We start from the raw sequence: 23,653 nt of genomic DNA, 5'->3' as shown, positions 1-23,653 counted from the left end.
CCATCTAGTGGTCTCTGACACCAGGAGCCTCAACACAGCCCAAAATGTGCAGGTTCAGCAGGGTTGGGGTTATTACTGCTCACAAATGGCTTCTCCCAGGGAAGGGAGAGCAGCCGCCACCCCCGTCCCCTGCCCCAGGAGGGACCCCCAGCTGTCACACCGGCCAGCATAGCGACACAGCCCTGATTTTTGGGGTAAAACGCCACTCCAGACTCCTGGCAGCTGGTCCTCATGGTCGTGGGCCTGATCCTGCAAGCAGCCATGTCTGCTGGCATCACGGGGCAGTGAACTTGATTAAACGGGGGTCTGGGCTCACCCCACAGCTCAATGGGAAATGGGGATCTCCCCAAATTGTGCATATGGCATCGGTCTGGTTTCTGCAGCGTGCTGGAGTCCTCGAGGTGGGACAGAGGGTTTCAGAGGATCACGATGAAGCAAACGCAGCAGAACTGGATGCGGAGGAGCAGAGTTACCTTCCAGCTCCGGCACAACCCCATCCCGCTCCTCTCCCTCCTTGTACGGACTCACGCACGGGCTGGACGAGCTCTTCCTACCAAGGGAGTAGACAGACGCGTGTGAGACGTCCCTGCCCAGCACCCATCCCTCTGCCTTGGAGGACCTGGATCACCGTGGGGGGACACCCAGGGACCCAGGTGATCCCGGTGTTACCTGTCCTTGGGGCGGCTGGGGACTCCGCCCTGCGATGCTCGGGAGCAGCTCTCCGCGGAACTGCCGGCCCCTGCGGCTCACGGCTGCGGCTGATCCTGGACATCACTCACCTGCTGCTTTCTCTTCTTGCCCTGTTGCTGCCATTCTTTTCGCCACGACTCGAAGGAAGAGGGGGTAAGGTGCACCCACACCATCAAACACTGGCTGAGCACGGGGATGGGAGCGGGAGGGACCAGCAGAAAGAAGAAATTGTTCCCCAGATCCAACCTCAACCTCCCCTGGCGCAACTTGAGGCCGTTTTCTCTGCTCCTGGCGCTTGTTCCTGGGGAGCAGAGCCCGACGCCCCTGGCTCCAAGCTCCTTTTAGGCAGTTCAGAGATCAGAAGGTCTCCCCTCAGCTCCTGTTCTCCAGCTGAACCCCCCAGGTCCCTCAGCTGCTCCCCATCATGCTCCATATGACCCCTGGTTCAAGCATTGCTGCTCAGCCAAGGGCCAGGAGCAAAGTGATGTGGATCAGCAGATGAAGTTGAGGTCCTGGAGCTTCTGCAAATGCTTGGCAAAGCTGCCACCTGCACCCAAATAGTGCCAGGGCAGGGAGATAGAGGGACTTACCAGTGCATGTGGGTGTCTGCCCATGGGAGCATCCCTATCAGAGCGAGGTCTCTGGGGTCTGTTTCTAACCTATCTCAAGCCAGCAGGATTTGTGCATCTTATTTCTCATTGTGGGTTAGGTGACCCCCCAAGGTCCCTCAGCCGCTCCCCATCATTGTGCTCCAGATACTGGGGTGTGAGATATCCAGAGAAAGTTTTTCCCTCACTTTCCGGTCCCAAAATGCCGCTTTGGAGGGTGGCCGCTGGGTGTCCCTGCAGGCTGTATGATGCGGTGCCCAGCGGGTGCAGGGAGCTGGGGACACAGGCAGGACCCTGCTGCCTGGTTTAGCACCTTCACCCCAGCTGTCCCTGGGATGGTCCCCAGTGGTCCCAGCCCAGCCCCCCACCTCCGGGGCAGGATGGGGGGCTGCTGACATTCACCGCACTTGCTGGGGGGGATGCCAGGGGTACCACAGTCTGCAGAAAGCTCTGGCCCACCCTATGTCCCTAAATGAGTTACCAACCCCCAGGAGGACACCAGTGACAGTGCAGAGCCCCCCATGGAGGGCTCACAGCCCAGCTTGCACTGGACCCCCTATACCTCAGCCCAACCCAGCTCCTCAAGTCCTGCTGGGGTGCCAGGGGCTGCCCCCAGGCCTGGAACCCTGGGCACAGGCTGCTGCTGTGGACACCAACACCATTCGTAGTTTGAAGTTTCTTTATTTTCATGGTGTGAATTGCTGCCGTTCTGGTGCTGCACCTCCAGCCCCCCACTCTGGGCCAGCCCCTCATGCTGCAGTGAACAGAGGGGACACAGCCACCACTCAGCCTGGGGGCAGCTCCATGCTGGGGGGGTCACTGTTGCTTTTTGGTGCAATGAGGGGAACACAGCCAGCATGCTCTGGCTGGGGCACAGACCAGGCAGCAGCACCGGTACAGCCAAACTCAGCTTCGTTTTTCCCACAAACCACAGGTGACACACAACCCCAGGCAGCAGGGCATGGTCTGAACCCTGCCTGCTCCTCTGGAACCCTGAGCTACGAGGAAAACCAAGCATGGTGCAATTCTGCAGCCCAAATAGCACAGAAAAGAGAGAGGCATCAGGCACCACAACCTTCCCCAAGCTGCTGCCTGCACATCCATGTGCTTTGTGGCGTGGGGACAGTGAAAAGGGACACGGCGAGCTCAGCACCATTGTGGGGACTGAGCCAGGCTGCAGCTGGGACCAGCACAGCTGATGATGCTACATGGATTTGGCTGGTGGTGGAACCTGAGTGCATGTGGAGGGAAGGAGATCAGGCACCGTGATGCTGGGGCGTTTGCTTTTCTCCAGCCTGGGTGACAGCAGCACCAGAAACACATGGCTGCAAGAAGCTGGGTTGCTCGAGCAGCGTCCCCATGATGGCAGCGAGCAGAGCTGCCCTGTCCCCCAAGGAGACAGCCCCTGGACCCTGGTGTTGGCATCTGTCCAGTGCACGAGGGGACTCTCCGATGGGGCAGAGCTTCACCAGCCATGGAGGAGAGCACAGCTCAGCCTTCACCTTGAGCAGCTGCTCCCAAAAAAGCCTCTTGGCCCAATGAGCACCTTGCAGTTCACAGACCCGCTGGGCAGAGAAAGTCCCATTTCTCCGCGTTCAGTGTATGGAGGGGCCGCCGGCTCCTGCGAGGCGACCCGCTGAGGTAAGGACGAGAGGTTCGCTGTGGAAAGCACATTCCTGCAGTTACAGTGGGGTGACAGACAGTTGAGGGATTTTTAAATTACACGCAGACACACACAATCTCTTCTGTAAACCAGGTTCCAGAGGATCCCACAGACCCCTGGCTGATCCCAGGGCCAGAACTGGATGCGACACCCTTAATTGTTCCCACGGTATGTGATGTTGGTGAAGGTTGACGTAGCCTCCTTGTATAAAGGGTTGTTGCCCTGGAAAAAGAAAGAGGAAAAAGGGCATCAGCACTTTGTGCTTGACATCAGCATTGTCTCTATTTGGAGCTGGGGAAACTGAGGCACCATTTCAGCACTGAGTGGTGGATCTATGTATTTTTAATGGCTCCCTCCCTCGTGCTCCAGGTGCCTCAGCCCTTCCAGCATCCCGTGACATGAGGGACCTTCCTCCTCCCTCACAGGATGGAAACGCTGCTGTGGGCAGTGAGTAAGAGGGTCACACTGGTGACAAGATCTTGGGACACACTGGATGTGCAAAAGGCATCTGGAACACCTTCTATCGCCTATGCACAGCCCCTGGGACCACAATGGGCTTGGGGAAGGGGTGTCCAGGCTGGCAGTGTCACTCCAAGTCCTGTTTCAGAGAAGGATGGGACACACTAGTCCCAAAGGACCATGCGCTGGGACCACAGAGAGCAACCGGGCTCCTGGGCTGGGAAGACTGGGAGCTGAATCCATTCAGCTGCTGGAATTTGGGGACTCCTGCCCGGCACCCCAACCTGCCGGCCCTCACCGTGTCCCACTTAGCCCTGGCCTTCTCCTCCTCGAAGCGGGCAAACTCTCGCCGGTCGTGGATGGTGATGAGGAGCTTCCAGATGAGCAGGGCGGCGAGGCCGATGAGCAGGATGGCGCCCGTCACCGAGAGCAGGACCACCAGGACATCCGGCCCCTTGGGGCAGTCTGGAAGAGGGAGGAGGGCAGAGTTGGGGGGGGAGCTCAGAACCCCTGGGCTATTAAAAACAGCTCTGGGCATGCCCGGCCATGGGTATATGGAACTCTGCTGGTATCGGGGGGGTTTCATCCTCCTGTTAGGGAGCAGGAGCTGCCACGCTTATCATAGAATTGGAGAGTAGTTTGTGTTGAAGGGACATTCCCAGCTCCCCCAGTGCCCCCCCTGCCATGAGCAGGGACATCTTCACCAGCTCAGGTTGCTCAGAGCCCCGTCCAGCCTGGCCTGGGATGTCTCCAGGGATGGTTCATCCACCACCTCTCTGGCCAACCTGGGACAGGCTCTCACCACCCTCAGGGACAACAATTCCTTCCTCACACCTGCCCTGGTTCTCCCCTCCGGGCATGGGGGCCGGGCTGCAGCCCTGCAGATGTTTGCAGCTGTACTGGGAGCCAGCAGCTGCCTTCATGGTCCTGCTTTCAAAGACTTTGTGGCCACACAGACCCTGGTCCAGCTGGAAATCAGACCTTGATGTGGCTGCAGACCCCAGGGCTGCCGTACCCCAGCCTGGCTTAAATGAGCCAGCTCTTATCTGCTTGAGGAAAAAATTACATCCACGAAGTCAGAAATAATGGAGCGATGCGGTGGGGAAATGCGAGACAGAAGCAGGAAATCACAGCCCTGGTGGCATGGAGCAGGAACAAAGCGGCTCTTGAACCGCTCTCAGCTCCCAGCCGTGGTTCCTCACAAGCCTGGCTGGGGTGGGAGGTGCAAAGAGCACACAAATCCCCTCATTTTTAGCACAGAAACCCAGCACGGCGTGCTCTGCGCCCCCCAGCCTGAGTGCGGCAGGCGGCTCTTACCAGGCTCCTCGATGACATAGAGGATGGACTTGCCGCTGGAGTCCTCGTAGTACTGGAACCGCACCACACAGTCGTCCTCATCCTTGTAGGTGCAGTTCACAGCATCCTTGCCCCTGTCACCTGCCAGAGGGAGAGGCTCAGGGGGACACACACAGGCAGTGTTCGCAGCCCCCGGATTGCCGTGCTCCGGGGCAGGGGTCTGGGTCTCCTCTCTTACCCAGCTCCTGCACCGTCTCGATCTCGTCTCGGCACATGCGGCTGCAGGACTGCTGCTCCATCAGCGCTCCCCGCTCAAACTTCTTGCACTCCACGCACTCCCTGAGGAAGAGGAGGGAGGTATCATGAGCTCCTCGGTGCTCTGCTCAGGGGACCGTCACAGCTTTCAGTCTCGGGCTGCAGAAATTGCTGCAATCCCAACTCAACTGGGTCACAGCTGCTGAGAGCTCCTGCTGCCAGCTCCCTGATGGGGTATCACAGAATCCCGGGGTAGTTGGGGTTGAAGGGATCCCTGTAGATCCCCAGCCCTACCTGCTCACGCAGGGTCACAGAGCAGATCACACAGGTGGGCCCAGGGGGTTTGAATGTCTCAGAGAAGGAGACTCCACACCCGCTCTGGGCAGCCTGGGCCAGGCTCTGGCACCGCAAAGGGAAGAAGTTTCTGCTCGTGTTCAGATGGAGCCTCCTGTGTTTCAGTCTGTGCCCGTTGCCCCTCACCCTGGCATTGGGCACCACTGAACAGAGTCTGGTCCATCCTCTGACACCCACCCTGAGATATTGATCCCATTGAGCAGATCTCTCTCAGCTTTTCTTCTCCAGCTCAACAGCCCCAGCTCCCTCAGTGTCTCCTCATCACAAAGATGCTCCAGACCCCTCAGCACCTTTGTAGCCCCCCAATGGTCTCTCTCCAATAATTCCTTGTCCTTTTTAAACTGGGGAGCCCAGCACAGGACCCAGAATTGCAGATGGGGCCTCACCAGGGCAGAGCAGAGGGGGAGGATTCACCTCCCTGGACCTGCTGGCCACACTTTTCTTAATGCATCCCAGGTACCATTGGCCTTCTTAGCCACACAGGAACGTTGCTGGCTCATGGGCAACCTGTTGTCCACCAGAACTCCCAAGTCCTTCTCTGCACTACTGCTTTCTAGCAGCATATGTCCCATCCCAGCTTTCTGATGGGGTGAGACCTGATCCCAGCTCTCTGTCCCCTCTCACTTTTTGATGGTGCAGGCGTCCGGGCACGTGGGACACTTCTCGCAGGTGTCGCCGTAGGAGCCGGGCTGGGTGCAGTCGCACTTGCCGCAGACGCAGGAGCCGTGGCCACTGCACACCAGCCCGTTGCTGGACATGCAGGTGTCGGTGCGGGTGGTGCAGTTGCAATAGTCGCCAGTCCAGTCCGAGTCACACAGACAGTCCCCGCAGCTGCACTGCCCGTGGCCTGCGGACAACCCAGAGGACATCAGGACCCTCACTGCCATTATCAAGCACCCCTATGGGTTATCTGTGTACCCAGAGCAGAAGCTCCATCTCCAAGGCAGACCAGCCACCCAGGACAACCCATTTCCACTGTCCTTGGGGTAGGACACACATCAACATTTGCTGTGACCCCAACGCTCATCTTACTCCACCCAAGCAAGGAAAAACTGGCAAATTACAGTTGCGCTGCCCCAGGTCAGCAGCAGCAGCTCAAGACACTCAATCAGATCCATCTCTGAGCCAGTCAGGCTTTGGTTTTACATAGAATCAGAAAATAGTTTGGGTTGGAAGGGACCTTCCAAGCTCTTCCAGTCCAACCCACGCCATGAGCAGCAACATCTTCACTCAGCTCAGGTTGCTCAGACTCATTTCAACTAGATCAGATTGCTTAGATTCATTTCAGATTGAGTCAGGACATCTGCTCAGACCCCCAAATCCCACTTGTTTCCCAGCCCCAGACCAGCAGACCAAGCTGACTGCTCGGAAAAGCCCAATAAGCTCTACACACTCACCGAGACTGGTTTAATCAGACAGACAGACGTGCTCAAACCCTGCCAAAGCCTGGAGCTGTTTGGATTGTGGTTTGATTTTTGGCTCAAAGATAAGACATGGTAAGGGGTGGAAATGCCGTGGAGCTGGCAAGTGCTGGCCCATCCCAAGCCCCAAGCACAACGGGGCAGGTCGGGAACACAGAAAATCAACCAGGCACCATCCCCGCCACGACCTCGGAGGCACTGGTATGAGAAATAAATGTGTAACCTCGTTAACGAGGAACTAGGGCTGAGTCACAGTGCCATACGCTGGGTGACAAGGCACGGAAGCAGACGGGGAGGATGGGGAGAAGTGGCTCACTGGGATGGGATCGATGCCAACAGGGTCAGACAGACAGATCAGGTTAATTAACAACCCGCCCAGGCTGGGGGCAGGGCTTCATCATCACCCTTGCGCAAACGGGCAGCGGTGGCGGGGACAGGCACCCTGGGGACACTGACTGTCCGGGATGCAGGAAAACCCCAGCGTTGTTCCTACCTCCCTTATCAGGCTGTTAAGATAAAGGATCAATCTCGGCAGCGCAAACGCAGCAGTGAGCCATGAGGTTGGGCTAGGGGGCAGGTGTGGTCCCCAAAACTCGATTTGGGGACATCAGGGAACAGGAACTGAGTGTCATCTGGCCAGCGGGTTTTGTCTCACCCATGATGGGCTCCAGCAGAGTGGGATCAGCTTTGGTCACTGGGGATTTTTGGTCTCTCTGCAGGAAAGTGGTGGCTTTTTTTGGCACCGCGTGAGCAGCCACCTCGCCTGGGCTCACACAGGGAGGCGGAACAGCAAAGGGGGTGGCTGCCCCTCTCTTGCTCCCCTCTTGAATCATTTTTGGAGTGCTCTGCTCCTAGAGGGCATGTCCCAGAGCTTCACGCCCCAGTCTCGGGCACTGCCACCCCTCTCACATCCTCCATAAAAACAGGAGATGGATCAGAATGCTGAGGTTCACTGAGACCTCCAGTGCACACTGGAGACATCTGGGAGAAACCTTTGATAGGAGTTCCTGATGGGGAAGAGGCCCTGGGACATCAGGAAACTGTTGGGGTGGGTGTTTTGTAGACAGGGGCTCCTTCCCCAGTCCCTGGTGTGGGAGAAGCACCCAAGGACCTGGTCCTGTCTCCCCAGTACTGAGAGGAGCAGCCACCAGGACTGGAGCAGGGAGGTCTGGTAGCACACGAAGAGTTGAATATTCAGGAGGGACAATGCTGTAAGACCAGCAAAGGGGCAGAATTTGTTTCCCCAGTGCTTTTGCCAATAGGGAGTCCTCAATAAATGGGTGGAGGATAAAAATGGCCTCTCTCCACCCTTCTCCCTCCACCCTGGGGTTTCCTTCTGGACAGCAAAACCTCTGATGTGTTGAGGGCTGTGATTTGAACAGGGACCCTGCCCTGCACACCCCAGAGCTGCTTCTCTGGGTGCCCTCCAGCTCCATGATGGGACTCCTAAGCAGGCACCAAGGTCTGCTCCTTAACCCTCTAGGCCATCAGCTCTTGGGCACAGGAGGCAAAGCCAGCTCCCAAAAAGAGAGCAATTCACAGAATCCCAAAATGTGAGAGGTTGGAAGGGCCCTGGAAAGCTCATCCAGTGCAATCCCCCCATGGAGCAGGAACACCCAGATGAGGTTACACAGGAAGGTGTCCAGGTGGGTTGGAATGTCTGCACAGAAGGAGACTCCACAACCCCCTGGGCAGCCTGGGCCAGGCTCTGCCACCCTCACCAGGAACAAGTTGCTTCTCACATTTAAGTGGAACCTCCTGTGTTCCAGTTTGAACCCATTGCCCCTTGTCCTGTCACTGGTTGTCACCGAGAAGAGCCTGGCTCCATCCTCCTAACACTTACCCTTTACATACTGATAACCATGAATGGGGTCACCCCTCAGTCTCCTCTTCTCCAAACTAAAGAGCCCCAGCTCCCTCAGCCCTGTTATTGGCTCAGACCCAGGGCTGGTACAGGAAGAGCAAGTCAGAGGTGGGGACAAGTGGGACAATCCACAGAATAACTCATGCATCCCTTGTGCTGCCCAAACTCATGGACAAATGCCCTGAGCTGCCTCCGCTGCTCCAAGCCCAGCACTCACCTGAGCACATCTGGCCCTTGAAGCGGACACAGGAGAAGTCATCGCACTCGCAGTACTTGCCCGTCACCTTCCCGAAGTCACTGCTGTGACACACACACTGCCCACAGATGCACTCTCCGCGCTGGCTGCAGAGGGGCTGGCCTGGCTGGGGGCTGCAGTTGTCCTGCTGCGAGGGGTTGTACTCCTCCTCCGAGCACTCACAGTGCGAGCCCAGGCGCCCGGGGTTGCAGCGGCAGACGCCGCACTCCAGCGTGCCGTTGCCTTGGCTGCAGGACAAGCTGTTGGCCTGGGCTTGGCTCTCGCAGGAGCAGTTGCAGTCGAAGTTCACCACCACTGTCAGGCTGTCCTTGAAGCCCACGGGTTTGATGGTGAAGGATTTCTGGTGCTCCCGTGGGCACCCCCGCACCTTGGCCTCGATGCTGAAGCTCACCTGGAAGGCAGAGATCGGTCTGGGTGTCAGCACCACCAACAAAGGGTTGGAGTACCTGCTCCAGTCCATGCCCAAGCTTAAGGACCCCAAAAAAAGGACCCACCAGGCCTATCCTCACTACAAGGACATTGTGGTGCTGGAGTGAGTTGACAGAAGGGCAACAGAGCTGGTGAGGGGCTGGAGCACAAGTGTGATGGGAGCGGCTGAGGGACCTGGGGGGTTCAGCTGGAGAACAGGAGCTGAGGGGAGACCTTCTGATCTCTGAACTGCCTGAAAGGAGCTTGGAGCCAGGGGGGGTCGGGCTCTGCTCCCCAGGAACAAGCGCCGGGAGCAGAGGAAACGGCCTCGAGTTGTGCCAGGGGAGGCTGAGGTTGGATCTGGGGAACAATTTCTTCCCCAAAGGGCTGTGGGGCATTGGAACAGGCTGCCCAGGGCAGTGCTGGAATCACCATCCCTGGAGGGCTGGACAGACGGAGATGAGGTTCCCAGAACATGGGGCAGTGCCAGGGGTGGGGGAACGGTTGGACTCGGAGATCTTGAGGGGCTTTTCCAATCAAAATGATTCTATGATTCTATTTGGGCTTCTCCAAGCTGCCTCAGAATGGTTTGGGCCAGGGCGTCTGCCTGCCACCATAACCAGGCTAAATCCCACGCACTGTGGCCAGCAGCCTGTGCTGAGCTACAGGACTACAGAGCCTGCATTCAGACTCATAAAACCATTTCCCTCCTTGCACCCACCCAGCTGGCCCCCTGTCTCCACTGCAAAGATTACAGGGTCAGTGTCACCTGGGAGGTGGTGTGGAAAGCACATGGTGCTGGTGGAGAGGAGGTAAAAACCAATCCCATCAGCAGGATCCTTACCGTGTCACCAATCTTGAGCCCCATGCACGACTTGAGCCCAGGGATGACCTCATCATTGAGGCAGGTGGCATTGAAGGCCAGGGACAGCTCTTCAGGAAGGTCTCGCACCTCCAGCTCCACCTTGGAGCGGATTTTCTAGGGGAGGAGAGAGGAACAATGAAGACGAGAGCACAGGCTGGGCAGGACATCCCAAGGAACAAGATTAATGCTCTTATGCACACAAGAAAGGAGCCAAGTGCTCCAAGTCCTCCTCAGGACTCAGCTACGTTGTTCTCCACAGGGAAATGACCTCGAAGATGGGAAGGGGCAGGCGGTGAACACAGTGATGAACACAGTAATCTCCCTTCCCCAGGCTCCCCACAACACGTGGGTGGAGGCAGATGCTTGCAGCTGGTCCAGGCAGGATGCTGGGGAAGCTGCCCAGTCTCCGTGGGCTGCTTATAATATAGAGCAGTGGCTATTTTGGGAGGGAGAGAACTGTTGTGGAGTCGTCACACCACACACTCACCCCGTAGGAGTCCACGATGAGCTGCAGGACGTTGCTGGAGTCTCTGGACAAGGTGCCAACGGTTGTGCCTGGGATCAGCTCACTGTAGTTCTGGAGAAATACCACAAGTATGGTCTGCTCATGATGGATGAACATGCCATGGCTTGCCCAAACTCTGTCCAGGCACATGAGGGCTTCCCAAGGCACTTTGATGGGCTAGGAGACCACAGCCACAGAGGGTGCTCCTCAGGACCCACCTGCTCCCCAAGAGGGTGGCTTTGCATAGCAGCTGTTACCTGGTAGAGGCCAACAACTGTATCGGTCACGGCAAAGATCAGGTTGATGTTCTTCTGTGAGAGCTTCTCAGTCATCAGGCCCAGAGAGGGATAGTCCTGGGGAAGAGACACCATACTGTAAGAACACACCAGCCTCCCTGATCCCCATTATGTTCTCCATCCACAGCTGAACCCCCTTTCCCACCCCATGGGAACGCTCAACAGGAGATCTGAGCTCCACAGCTCCACAAGTGTGTCAGGATTTACCAGTGTGGTGGAGGCAGAGTAGAAATTATCCTTGTCAATGTGGCACTGGGCATCGTTGGGCTGCACGATGCCGGCCAGCCTGCCGTCCAGAGCGATGTGGGTCTTGGCATCTGTGGTGAACACGAGCAGGTGGGAAGCATCGTTCCTCCAGCCGATTTTCTCCTGCAGCGAGAGGCAGCTCCCAGTCGCGTGGCCATGTGTGCCAAGGGCAGCCCCATGTGCCACCACCCTGCTGCTGCCTGCGCTGTCACCCCGCATCACGGCTTGGTCATTGGGACCAACCTGCCACTGCAGAGGGAACTGAGGGCAATAGATCTCCTGGGAAGTGCTGTGGGGGCCATGGAGCTTAGCAGGTGGGCATGGGCTGCTCATACAGGTGAAAGATGGGTTTTAGTTTGCTAGAGAGTTAATTAAGGTGTCTAATGACTGAGGGACACAACCCTTCCCATCTCCAGTGAAATCAAGGCACAGAAGATGTTCCTTCCGGAATGGTTACTGCAGGGCTGGCACAGGATCATCAGGAGTCCCCAAGAACCTGCTCTGCTCCTCTGTCCTCCCAGAACCACACAAGGGTCCTTCCCTTGCCTTGGTCTAGAAATGTCCCTGTTGAACATTCACCCTCTCCAGATCTGAACCCCACAGGGCTTACAGCTTTGTCCTGCTTGGGTTTAGTGGTCTCTGCCAACCCACCAACCCAGTCTGATGACCCTCTCCCAATGCCAGCCAAGCCTTCTCGCCCCTTACATCGCACACGGTGGCCTGGATGATGGCATCAAAGCCGCCCTCGGGTGCATCGCGGTTCCGTGAGACGCTCTGCTTCTGCACCTCCTCATTGAAGCGGGTCACCTCATCCGTGAGCGACAGCACGTGTTTGTAGCCAAACATGGGCAGGCAGATTTCTCCGATCCTGCGGAAGGACAACAGTAAGGGCACGGGGCTCACAGGGCTCTTCCAGCTCCCATCCCCACATCCCATGGTCCTGTCTGGGGGACCCAACCACCCCAAGAACCTGAGGACACAGCCAGAAACTAGTGAAGGACCATTTGAAAATCAGTCACATGTTCTAGTGGTGCTGGGCTCAGATGAGCTCCCAGCCTCTGTCCTGCTGGGATTTTTAAGGGTCACTTCCTTTGAGCCTCAACATCTCTCCTGAGAAACGGTGTAAAATTGTTCATTCCCATAAGAGCTTTTCAGTGACAACGATACTTCAAAGTTTCCTCTCTGCATCAGCAGAACATGCTGCGCAGCACAGTTTAAACCCTGCCCAAATATCATACCCTCAACCCTGCTGAAATCCATTGCCATGGACTTCCAGCCACATTCCAGTGATGTCCCATTAACTTCTGGCCCTTCCAAGGCTTCCTCGGCCTGTGACTTACTCATAGCAAGGGTTGGTGATGGCTTGTGGAGGAGAAATGTACATGTATGGGGAAATGGGCTTGTCCACAAAGGCCCCAAAGCCGATGCGGAGGTTGCTGGTGAGTTTGCGCATCTCGCTGGCCAGCTTGGTGCCCAGGTTCTGGATATTCCTCAGATCATCCTTCATGGAGTTGGACAAGTCCATCAGGTAGTAGATGTCCACGGGGTAGTCTTCCACTTGCCGCACTTGGACACGAAAGATCTGGGAGTCATCTGTAACGTGACACAGCAGCGGAGTGAGACCCTCTCCTGGGAGAAGCAAAGGGGGCTCATCACAGGAGTAGGGTGAACATCAACTTGTGGGGTCAGCAGGAACCCAAGGAGATGGTTTAGAGCTTCTGGGAGAAGAATATCATAGTTAAACAGACACCAAGGGGCAAAGTCCTCAGGGCATGGTGCTTGCATGGTAGATGTGCTCTGCACCCCTTGGAGATAACAAATGTGTCTTATGGCTCCTGTTCTCCAAACCTCTCACTCGCAGGGCATGAGCAGAACCTCCTGCTCAGAGCTGACCCCCCAAGCTGTTTTGCATGGACAGCATGACCAACACATGCTGGATGGAGTGGAACACCCTGTACGTGGGCAGCAGGTTTTGTGGGGATTACCAGGGAGCCGCGTGGCTGCTTCTCTGAGCAGCTCCCAGGGCCTCCCCCATCCTGGTTCCTTCCCTCTCTTCTTGGCTCCTCCATGACTCTTCTAGGAAATTTTTGATTAAGTATTTTCCATTAAAATAAAAAACTCCTTAGACAGAACCTTCTGGGGAATGGGCCAGTTTCGATGACTTTTGCACTTTGAAAAAAGTGCTGAAAATACTTAGGGTTGCCCTTTTCTTTCTGCTTTTTAGAAGAGACAAAGGCTCTTTCTTGCTGTTCTTTGAAACGACTTCTTTGAAATGTAACCTGGGGCACAGCTGCAGCCTTCTCAGAACACCTCAAATGCTGAGGAAAAACAAGCTTTGATTGAGCTTAAATTGATATTATTTTCATAATTCCTTCTAGATCTGTACATCAGATTCTGACCTGCAGCATGAAGAAAGTATCTTCAAAATCTACAAGAGCCCAAAGAGCTCCAACCCCCTCCAACTGCATCACTGGAGCCGCACTAAATCATCAGGGGTCCCAACTTAGTGTTTGGAGAGTATCTGTTTCCCCTTGCTGAGCTAAAACAAGAACTCTGAGCCTGCAGGACAGCAGAGCGATGGCTCACTTGTTGCTTGGGTTATTCCTATCGCATCTTGCATCTCCCCTTCCCACAGCAGTTTGGGGGCTCTTACCCGGCCGCAGGTTCAGCTTGATTCTCTGGGGACTCATCTGGGTGGTGGTGGAACCCCCAGAGCCCTTGTCGCTGAGGGGTCGGTCCTCCAGGATGGTGACACTGCTGGTGGGGAACTCGATGTCGTCGTGTCCGCAGCCGTTTTGCAGGAGGTTGGCGTAGAGGTCGCAGCGAGGGGACGATTGTGCCATGACCTGCGGGAGAGGGACAGGGTCATCTAGGAACCCCCGGGGTTATGTCAAGAGGAGGCAAGAAGATCCCTTTTTCCTGGTGAGCCCATGATTTAATCACAGCGACGCAAGACTGGGATCAGTGGCTTTTCGGGGCAGATGGTCTCTGCTCGAGGAGGTGGCAGATAGAAGGGATCCAGGAGCAGCAATGCCACAGGGGCTCAGAGTGGGTTTGGGTTTGCTGTGCCCGATGGGGAGCTCAGCAACCCCTGCCAAGGAGCGATGGATCATTTATCCCTGCCGAATCCCCTCCTGACACCCAGCAGGTTTGTTTTTTGGCAAAGCTAAAAGGAAAGCCCACCCACGTGGGATGGCAGGAGAGGGTGAGGTGGGATGTGAACAAGGCAGAGCCTGAGACTTGTTTTTAAAACTATTTTCTAAACTTTGGCAAAAGACGAGCCACCTTTTCCCCCCAATTTTCTCAATGTGTGCCCTTAGAAATCCCACCACGAGCAAGGAACAGCCCTGCTGCGGGTGAGCCCATGGCACAAAGCAGCTCTCGGTTCCTGTCCGGGAACAGTTCAGGCTTATCTCCGGCTCTCCAGCTTCCTGCCGGATGGAGCTGGCCTGGAGAAAAGAGAACCAAAAAAGGAGTGAAAGAGCAAAATGGCAAAGGGGCTGCGGGAGAAGCTGTCAAGTGCCCATCAGGGGCAGGAAGCACAAAATGTGGAGTCATGGTGGGGTCCAACCCCATCCCTCCTTTCCTCGAGAGCTCCCGGCTCCTCACCCTTATCATGGTGTGTTCAGAAGGGCTCCCGTCGCTTCGGTTTCTCATAAACACAAATATGGAAGGAATTTCTTTCCCAGCCCAACGCTGCCAGGATCTGCTGTCATGCATTCCCGGCCAGGCAGCAGCCACCCTCCCCTCCAAGGGGCTTCTCCATCTCCCTCCAGATATGTCTACATTTAAAGTCCTACAGCACACAACCAGCACGGCCTTTCCCTGCAGCAAGAGGGGGGTCACACAAGTCCTGGGGGGGCTAGTTCATCCTCCCGGCACTGGAAGGGTTCCCCATCTGGGATAATGTCTCCCTGAGATTCAGGCTGGCTGAATCCAGGAATGAATTTACACGTTTTACACGAACAAGAAACACACAAACGGTGTCAGGAGGCCCTGGCTGGCTTAGAGCCCTCTGGAAACAGCAGCGAAGCAATAGCCAGAAAATACATCAGCAGGCGTGTTCCTCCCCCGTGGCTTCCCGCTCCCACCCTGGACATTGCGCTTGAAGTCAGCGAAGGAAACAAGTCATCCCTCTAAATTAGCTCCCTTGCACCCACCCACCCCTCACGCTCACCCCATGGGGCTCCCCACTGCAGGAAGAGGTGCCTGATCTATTCCAGATCACATCAGTCATCTTGTACATCCCTGTCCTGGGCAGAGAATTCACCGGGAAGAGATACAGGTGAAAAGCTGGCTGGGCAGAAAGGATTTAACTGTGGTGCTGGGGTCTTGGGTGATACCAGGAGATCCAGGGGGACTCACAGGCTCTCAAAGGACATAGAATCACAGAATCATTCTGGTTGGAAAAGACCCTCAAAATTATTGAGTCCAGCTGTTCCCCCACCCCTGGCACTACCCATGTCCTGAGAACCTCATGTCCGTCTGTCCAACCCTCCAGGGATGGTGACTCCAGCACTGCCCTGGGCAGCCTGTTCCAATGCCCCACAGCCCTTTGGGGAAGAAATTGTTCCCAGATCCAACCTCAACCTCCCCTGGCGCAACTTGAGGCCGTTTCCTCTGCTCCTGGCGCTTGTTCCTGGGGAGCAGAGCCCGACCCCCCCTGGCTCCAAGCTCCTTTCAGGCAGTTCAGAGATCAGAAGGTCTCCTCTCAGCTCCTGTTCTCCAGCTGAACCCCCCAGGTCCCTCAGCCGCTCCATCACACTTGTGCTCCAGCCCCTCACCAGCTCTGTTGCCCTTCTGACACGTAGCACCTTATGGGATTAACAGCATCATTCTTACTGTGATATTTTCATGGAGAAGGTATTTAACCCCAGGGCTGCATCATTCCCAAAGCCCTAAACATCATGATTAACTCAGGACTCACAGAGACCTCCACACCAACAGGGATTTCATTCACTAGGACACAAACCTGCAAACCCAGGTTCCTCATCAGCACAGCCATGATCTCGTCAGCTCCCCATCACAGAGATGCTGCAGGGAGGGGGGACACACGTTCCCACCTCATTATCACAAGCCACCGTTATCACAAGTCAAACCCTGGTCTAGCCTTGCCACCACCTCTCCTCCATGGGAGCAAGAGCAGGTGAGGCCTTGGAGGATCTGCCACAATCATCTGTAAAGTGATTTTTAGAGCTACATCTGAGTGTTGAGGCTTGGCTGACTTTTTCCAAAGGGAAAAGTGAGTAAATGGGTGCATTTATTTATTGGTAAGAGTGGTCAAGGTCTCTGAAAAAGAACTAAAACTCAGTTCTCTGCATCAGTGCTTGGTGGGGTCAGGAAAGAAACTGCAAAAAAATTATCCTCCCATCCAGAGCCATGATGGAGCAGGAGTAACTGAGAACCCTCCTTGGGAAGCCAGCACGGGTAGGAGAAGCAGCAGCATAAATAAGGACACTGTCCCTTTAAAAAAGAAAAAGCTGGGGGGAGCTCAGTATCAGAGACCTTCCCCACCCCAGGGAAATTAAACAAACCCACAGAAAAAAACCCTTATTTGCTAAATTAAGCCAATGTGGTCCAGATGTTGGAGGCAGAGTTGCTGAGCAGAGTTAGCGCAGGGGTTGGTTGCTGGCAGCGGGACGGCTCCCTCGCCGCTTGTCACGTCTGTCCATGAGCACGGCCCTGAGCAGCGCTGGAAATATTGCCTTTTTTGGAAACCTTTGCTGATCTGGGGAAAAGAAAAACCAAGCCTATCACAGCGTCAAGACACCAGCCCATCCCAGGACAGTGCTGGGAAGTAGTGAGACCGTCCCAGCTCCGTTCTCCTTCTGCATTGGGGGGCGAGGCAAAGTTCAGCTGCTCCTTGTGGGAGATGAAACAAGGCATGAGCATCTTTATTCACGTCACACACCAAAATCCCAGTGGTAACCTGATTGGCACAACAAGCAGTGGCATCCCCACCAGATACACATTGACCCCAAAGCGTCAGACCCCGCAGGCACGACCCAACGGCATTTTCCAGCTTTTTCCCTGGTCTTTTCCCATCCAGCGGGCACCATGGACACAGGCACAGCCAAAAGCAGATGGGTTTTGTGGACAGAGAAGCAGAAGATGAGAAAAGACTTGTCCAAAGGGGAACTGCTCCTCATGAAGCCCTGAGGGGGGTTTCATCACCTCTGCCCATCCCATCCTCACCTCCCTGGTCTCTGCCCTGGGGCTGTTGGGAAACTCCCTCTTCTTACCAAACTCCCTCCTCTTATCATCCCCATGGACAAACCCCCAGGGCAGCATTTTTGGAGGAGAACGTGGCAGATCCTCCAGGCTCTCACCCACTCAAACAGGGTGATTTTAGAGCCACAGCTCAGCTCTCACATCCTCTTCAGCTCTGTAAACAAAACCAGGCACCCTGCTTTCCTTACCCCCTCTTTCCAATTAAAAAAAGGGCTTTTAAACCCAAGCTTCTAATGAGTATTTTTTCTTCTTCCCACCAGGCCCCCTTCCCTTTCCAGCAATTGACATCCTTTAGCCAGAGCTTTACAATGGGATCTCAAGAAGCAAACCAAAAGTAAACTAGCTTTTCAAATGTACATTTTTTAGCAAGATAAAGTGAATTCCCAGTGCAAACATCAACATTTCACATCCAGCTCGATGTAGCTCCCACCGACACATCCAGAGATGGGGCTGGTTTTCAGGTGAAGGCAGGAATGGGCAGCCCCAGCCCCGTGATGAACATGTAGAGCTGTGGTCACCAAGCCACCGACAAACGTGTTTAGACATGGTGGGAACACATGGAGACCAAACTTGTGGCTGTAACGCAGGGACCAGCACCCATCCCACAGCCCAAAGGCTCATCCCTTCCTACACATCCCCTGTCCTGCTCAGGGCCGTGCTCCAGCCCTGTTAACCCCCAAAGCTCTTACCTCTGCCGAGCACCAGGCGCAGAGGGGGCTCACGGCCAGGCACTGCTTGCAGGAGTTCACCCCACGTGTGGTACAGATGTTACCCCCTGAAACAGCAAAACAGAGTGTGGTTACAACCTGCAGACTCCAGACCACACATGTGTTGAAGTCCCAGTGCTCAGCCAGCAGCTTCATGAGCAGACTGCCCCCACCCTTGAATCATTTTGGTTGGGAAAGCTCCTCAAGTCCAACTGTTCCCTCACCTCTGGCACTGCCCCATGTCCATGAGAACCCCATCTCCATCTGTTCAACACCTCCAGGGATGGTGACACCACGTGGGCAGCCTGTTCCAGTCCTATAAGGACTCTGCTCCAACCCCTTTCCTAGCTCCAAATCACAGGTGCTGCCTCTTTGTTCCCTTTATACCCACCTCACCAGCCCGGTAATAGGTGGGCTTCATCCTGCCCAGGACTGAGCAGTATTTCCCACCTGCCAGCTCCTTAAAGGGCCCCCAATCCCTGTGATGTCACAGGTGTGTTGGAGCAAAGCCCCCAGGGTGTGGGGCATATCTCCCCTTGTGTCTCCCCACAGACACTTTGGGGCAGAGCGAGGGGGACGGGGTGAATTCCCAGGGGTGCAGGGTGGTACCTGCAACTGGGGAGCTGCTGCCTCTCCCACCACCCCCAACCCAGGGTGGTTGGTGCCTTCTTGTGCAGATGTTTAACTCGGCAGCAGGTCTTGGCGCGGGTTCAGACCCAGGGAAAGGAAGGGAGGGAAAGGGCACAAGTCCAGTAGCGTGGTGGTGGTGGTTTGTGCCAATGTGCAAAGGTTGGAATCTACCAGTGCAAATGGCAGTGGGGACTTTGGGAGATGATTGCTGGTACCATCCGGGAAGGTCTGAGACCAGTGGGTCTGTGCAGGGGATTAAAGGTCCCCAAAATGCGAGCAGGGGCCCCCGGGCAGGAGGATCTCCTCTGGTGGTTCTGCAGTCCCAACGGCCGATGCAGCAAGTGGCTGGGGACACCGTTGTGGTGGCGTCACCCTCAGCTCTTCCTCCTCCAGGGCACAAGCATCTCAGCAGAGTTATAGGATTCTCCGGGCAGAGCAGACCACAAATGTGCTTGCTTGGTTGGGGGGACCCTGCAGCCTGGGGACCCGGGGGACGCCGACATAGAGCAGCGGGTGATGGGGTTTCCGTGTCCCCCTGCCCCCACACAGGGCTTTCTCCAGCAGTCGTGGGCAGACACAGCAGCATTTTCCACAGCTGCAGGAAATGCAACATGATGCAGAAAGAGGAAACGATGATTCGATGTCATCAGGTCTTTGGGCAGCACCACGGCGATGGCACTGTGCGCTCGTGCCCAGCGGCACGCAGTCCGGGAGCACAAGTGTGCGTGTGCACGGTGGCCACGTGTGCAGCATTTTGTGCATTTGTGTGCACGAGGGTGGTGTCACAGGCTGAGCTGGACACGCTGTGACTGTCCCGAAGGCCAGCGTGGACATACCCCACAGGACCTCTGCCACCTGCACCCCCTGCTCATCCTGCAGAGGGAACTAAACAAGAGGCTAAAACGCAGCTGCCTGGCTCAGCACCAGTTTTGGGTTCCGTCTGCTCCCAGAGCTCTCACCGTACACGAAAATACCCAGCTGCAGCATGCGAGGATGGGAAAGACTTTACATTTAGTGTTGCCCAAAAGAGCAGCAGGTTCATCTCCAGTGTTTTCTCACCAAGGCCACTCAGGAATGTGTTAACAACATTATTGCCTCCTGGGCTGGATGGGTCCGGGTGGCCAGGGCTGAGTACGGGGAAGGCAAAGGGATCTCAGAAAGCAGCAGTGGCACCAACAGCACTGGCTTCGGCTTCTCGCACCTGCTCCTGCTGTGTCCCTGTGAAATCCCTCCTGCTTTGCCAAGTGCCGGTGGCTGCAGCTCAGCATGGTGCACGTGCCTTGGATTAGCGCTGTGCCTTGGATTTGTGCTGTGTGTTGGATTTGTGCTGTGCTGTGCAGCTGGGAGCCAGTTCCGATACAGTTGGCAGCGGCTCAGTCCTCCGGGGATGGCAAGGGAGGCATTAATTACCCTGGTGTTACCCTGGCAGTTTTTGGGGACCAGGGTGGCCCCGGCAGCGCGAGTTACTCGGGATTAAACTCTCAGAGCTGCCAACCCCAGGGGGTCCTTGATCTGGTGTCCCCCCTCCATGCTGGAGATATAAACCAAGCTTTCTGCTCCAGACTTGCACAGCCCCGTGGTCTCCATCGCTCCATGCCCGGGGATGAAGGACCCTTCCCCAAGCTCCAGCACCGTAAGGAGTCGTTCTCAGCTCCACTTCACCGGGGATGGATGGAGCAGGGACACCCCTTACCATGGGATGGGGCCAAAACCCCTGGGCACCAGCGGTGATTAACAGCGGGTGGTTATCACCATCCAAACACGCCGCAGCCTCACGCCTCTCGCTGCAGGGAAATGTCTCTATTTTGGCATTTCCAGCGCTGTTTGCATGGCTGGACTTGGGGTGTGATGTTGGGAGGGTTTCACGGGAGGGAGGGGGGACCTTGGGAGCAAATTAGACGTGGAGGAGAGCGGAGGGTGCTGCAGGATTTGTCCCTGTGAGTGCCCAGAATTGCTGCCCAGGCTCAGGACGCTGCATGGCCATGAGCAGGTTAACGAGGTCACAGCACAGCCTAAACTAACAAATTCTGTATTCTTGAGGGCTTGTTTTTCCAGCCGTAAAAACTAATAAACCCAAGTACAAAAGCTGCATTTTTATACTATAAAAGCACCTAGTCTCCTATAACCATCTAATCCTAAACACTCAGGCTTTAAAAAAAATACCTAGCACATGAAACACAGGGGAAAAGGGAGATAAACTGAGCAGCATGGGAACCACCCGTGCGGAGCTGGGCAGTGCTGTGGCCCCAAGCAGGGTGAAATGATGCGCTTGATCTACCCCAGACGTCTGGGGCTGAGCATCCATCCTCCTCCCCTGGCTGGAGGGAATTCCTCAGTCCCCAATCTGCACTCCAAGTAACTCACTCTGTTTTTCCCCCCTCTGCCAATTTGAGCAAGGATACGGACGCAGAAAACTTGATAAAGATATTTTAGACAACTCAATAAGGACACAAACCCTATTTACACCCTCTCTGGCCTTTCTGCTTGACCCAGCGATAAAAATTTGGGAGTTTCTGGCTCATCTGCCCATGCCATCCTAGGACTGTGTCTTTTTCCTGAACCCCTCCCTGTCTGCTGGCACCTTCCCACATTGGGGATACCCCAAACCAAGGAACCGACACACACGAACAGAAAAAGCACCTGCACAGCTCCAAACTGCAGCTTTATAAAGCCAAACTCTTCCAGGGTTTATGCTCTGTCCTGTATGGTGACTGCTTGCTCGGATCGGAGCCGCAATGAACTCACCCAAGTCTGGAATTCTTTAGGCAGAATGCAGCCCCCAAACCACCTCGAATACAATGGGGCTGATTTATAAATCAGGAGCTGAAAAGACCACACCGTTTTTCAGTTGCGAGGTTTGCTTTGAGCCCTGAAAACACACCTGGGGAGGAGATAACGCTTTTCTAGCCTTCTTCTCCATTGGGAATTTAAACAAAAATATAAACTATGTATGTTCTGAAATGCCAGAAATCGGAGTTTTAAAAGAAAAGCACCAAAACAGCATGAGAAAAAATAACACAAGGCAGCAATAGGCAGCCCTTAAAATAACGTGGACACAGTGACTACCTGCCCTGCAAACTCCTCCCGCGAACTTTCTGTTTAGTAAGGACGGAGCCCAAGTCACACCCCAGCGCTTCCATTACAAACCAGCACCCAGAGCCAAACACAGCGTTAGGTAGAGAATATAAACCCGCCGCACCCAGTGTGAGAATAAGGCACCAAACTGTGTCTTGACCCTATAACGTTTTTGATGAACCGTCTTGGTCCTGACCTGGCTAAAGCCCAAATGACTTCGTATTTGGGAACCTCTCTGAGGTTTCAAGCTGCCAGCTCCCCCTCCGAGTGATTTTCCCAGCAAATCACAGACCCTAGGAATGCAGAAAGTCCTGGCATTTTGGGGAATAACCGGCAACATAATCACTAAACCCCCCGGCTTTAAGCAAGGGATGGTAACACAGGCTGTAAACCTACCCCAGGTGCCAGCAGCGCAGAACACGAGGATCCCGAGCGCCGCGGAGAGTTTTCCCATCTTCTCCTGCAAACCCTGAGCGTGGTGGGACTGGCCCCGCCAGGAGCGATGGGGAGCAGCGCTGGGGCAGACAGAGGTTTTGAGCGGTCCAGGAGATGAATCATGAGTCTGGGTGTGTGACACGCACACGGCGAGCGGGGCCGGCCGGAGGAAACGGCGCTGGCTCCACGCTCAGTTTTGAGTCAGGCAGTTTCCCCGCCTGCTCTGACTCCAGCTTGTCATGCTATTTATTTTCCTCAGCTCAAACAACGACCTAATAAACCTTGGCAGCAAGTACAGGCACTAGTGACCTACAGTCCTGGGGCTGGTAACAGGCTCTTTCCCCTAGGCGCCTTCGCCTGGGTTTAATTCCTTGCAAAATCTTGCTCACTCCCTCTTTTTATTAACCCTTGCCTGAATTGTAAACCCAGTCCGAGCGGCCTCTGAGTTCAAGGATTTAAAGGGAAATGGAGCAAATACATACAGATGTGAAAATGTGGGTTCTCAGCTCCCCTCCCCAGAGTAAATGGGAAAATCGCTGTTGAAATGGAGCTGGGAGCTGAGCAAAACCCAGCCCAGAGCTAGACCTGGGGAAACCAGACATTTGGGTTTAAACCTAGACATCACAAAGGGAGGGAAGTTCAGTTTGGAGTCATATAATTTGGACCTGATTTTCTTCTCACTCGTATTTTTTTTTTCTCTCTGTGTCCTCAGAATTTGCTTCTATATTGAGCAAGTACAGGGAATCAGATCTGCAGAAGAATTGCCCCCCCTAGAATGCTGGAGCTGCTTTTGGGAGCCTCCTGAAGGGGTTTTATAAGCCTCTTGTTCCCCTTGGATACCGAGGTCTCCTTCTCAGAGATGGGGAAACTGAGGCACTCAAAATAGGGGCAGAAGAAAGAGAAGGGCTGTTTCCCTGCAGCCCTGGGCAGCCCCCTCCCATCAGATGACAGTGGTTGGGGACAACAATGACACAACACCAGGTCAGAATGACCCAACACATAGAAACGAATTGCCAGGCAGTGCAAAACGAGATGGTTTGGGCGCTGGGAGCTGTAGCCACAGCCTGACGGTGCTGGAAGCCACAGGATGATGTGCCAGGCACTGTACGAGACCCACAGGGAGCAGAGATGGGGCGGCTCTTACAAGAGATGATGGTGTTTGGGGGGAGAGAAGGAGATGGAGACTGTCTGGGGAGCTGGGGACTATTTCTTTGCTTTATAAGGAGTGCCTGTTTGCTTCCCCTCTCAGCCCCACCATCCTGGTTTCACAGGCTCTGCTCACTGGGGAATCACTTTCTGCCTGGGATTCAACTCCTGCCTTAAGTCTCCTTAATGAGGGTTTGATAAAGAGAATTAGAAGAAGCCCATTGACCCTCGTGCAGTGTCAAA

General features: G+C 55.2%; 1 protein-coding gene across 1 annotated transcript; it reads right to left on the bottom strand.

The window, feature by feature from the left end:
- Nucleotides 1–1,963: 1,963 nt before the first annotated feature.
- On the bottom strand, nucleotides 1,964–22,700 carry ITGB3 (integrin subunit beta 3). Its single transcript, XM_065039782.1, has 15 exons — nucleotides 22,226–22,700; nucleotides 18,107–18,192; nucleotides 13,840–14,032; nucleotides 12,527–12,779; nucleotides 11,892–12,054; nucleotides 11,148–11,309; nucleotides 10,902–10,997; nucleotides 10,627–10,716; nucleotides 10,119–10,253; nucleotides 8,828–9,257; nucleotides 5,950–6,172; nucleotides 4,955–5,055; nucleotides 4,738–4,857; nucleotides 3,719–3,885; nucleotides 1,964–3,183 (listed from the first exon to the last, which is right to left on the bottom strand). Exons 1-15 carry the CDS (start codon nucleotides 22,281–22,283, stop codon nucleotides 3,115–3,117), a joined length of 2,346 nt encoding a protein of 781 aa, XP_064895854.1. The 5' UTR covers nucleotides 22,284–22,700; the 3' UTR covers nucleotides 1,964–3,114.
- Nucleotides 22,701–23,653: the final 953 nt, after the last annotated feature.

The sequence above is a fragment of the Columba livia genome, chromosome 23 (genome assembly GCF_036013475.1).
Source record: "Columba livia isolate bColLiv1 breed racing homer chromosome 23, bColLiv1.pat.W.v2, whole genome shotgun sequence".
Classification (NCBI taxonomy): Eukaryota; Metazoa; Chordata; class Aves; order Columbiformes; family Columbidae; genus Columba; species Columba livia.
The sequence above is the reverse complement of the archived record's forward strand: the minus strand, read 5'-3'. Positions and strand labels throughout refer to the sequence as shown.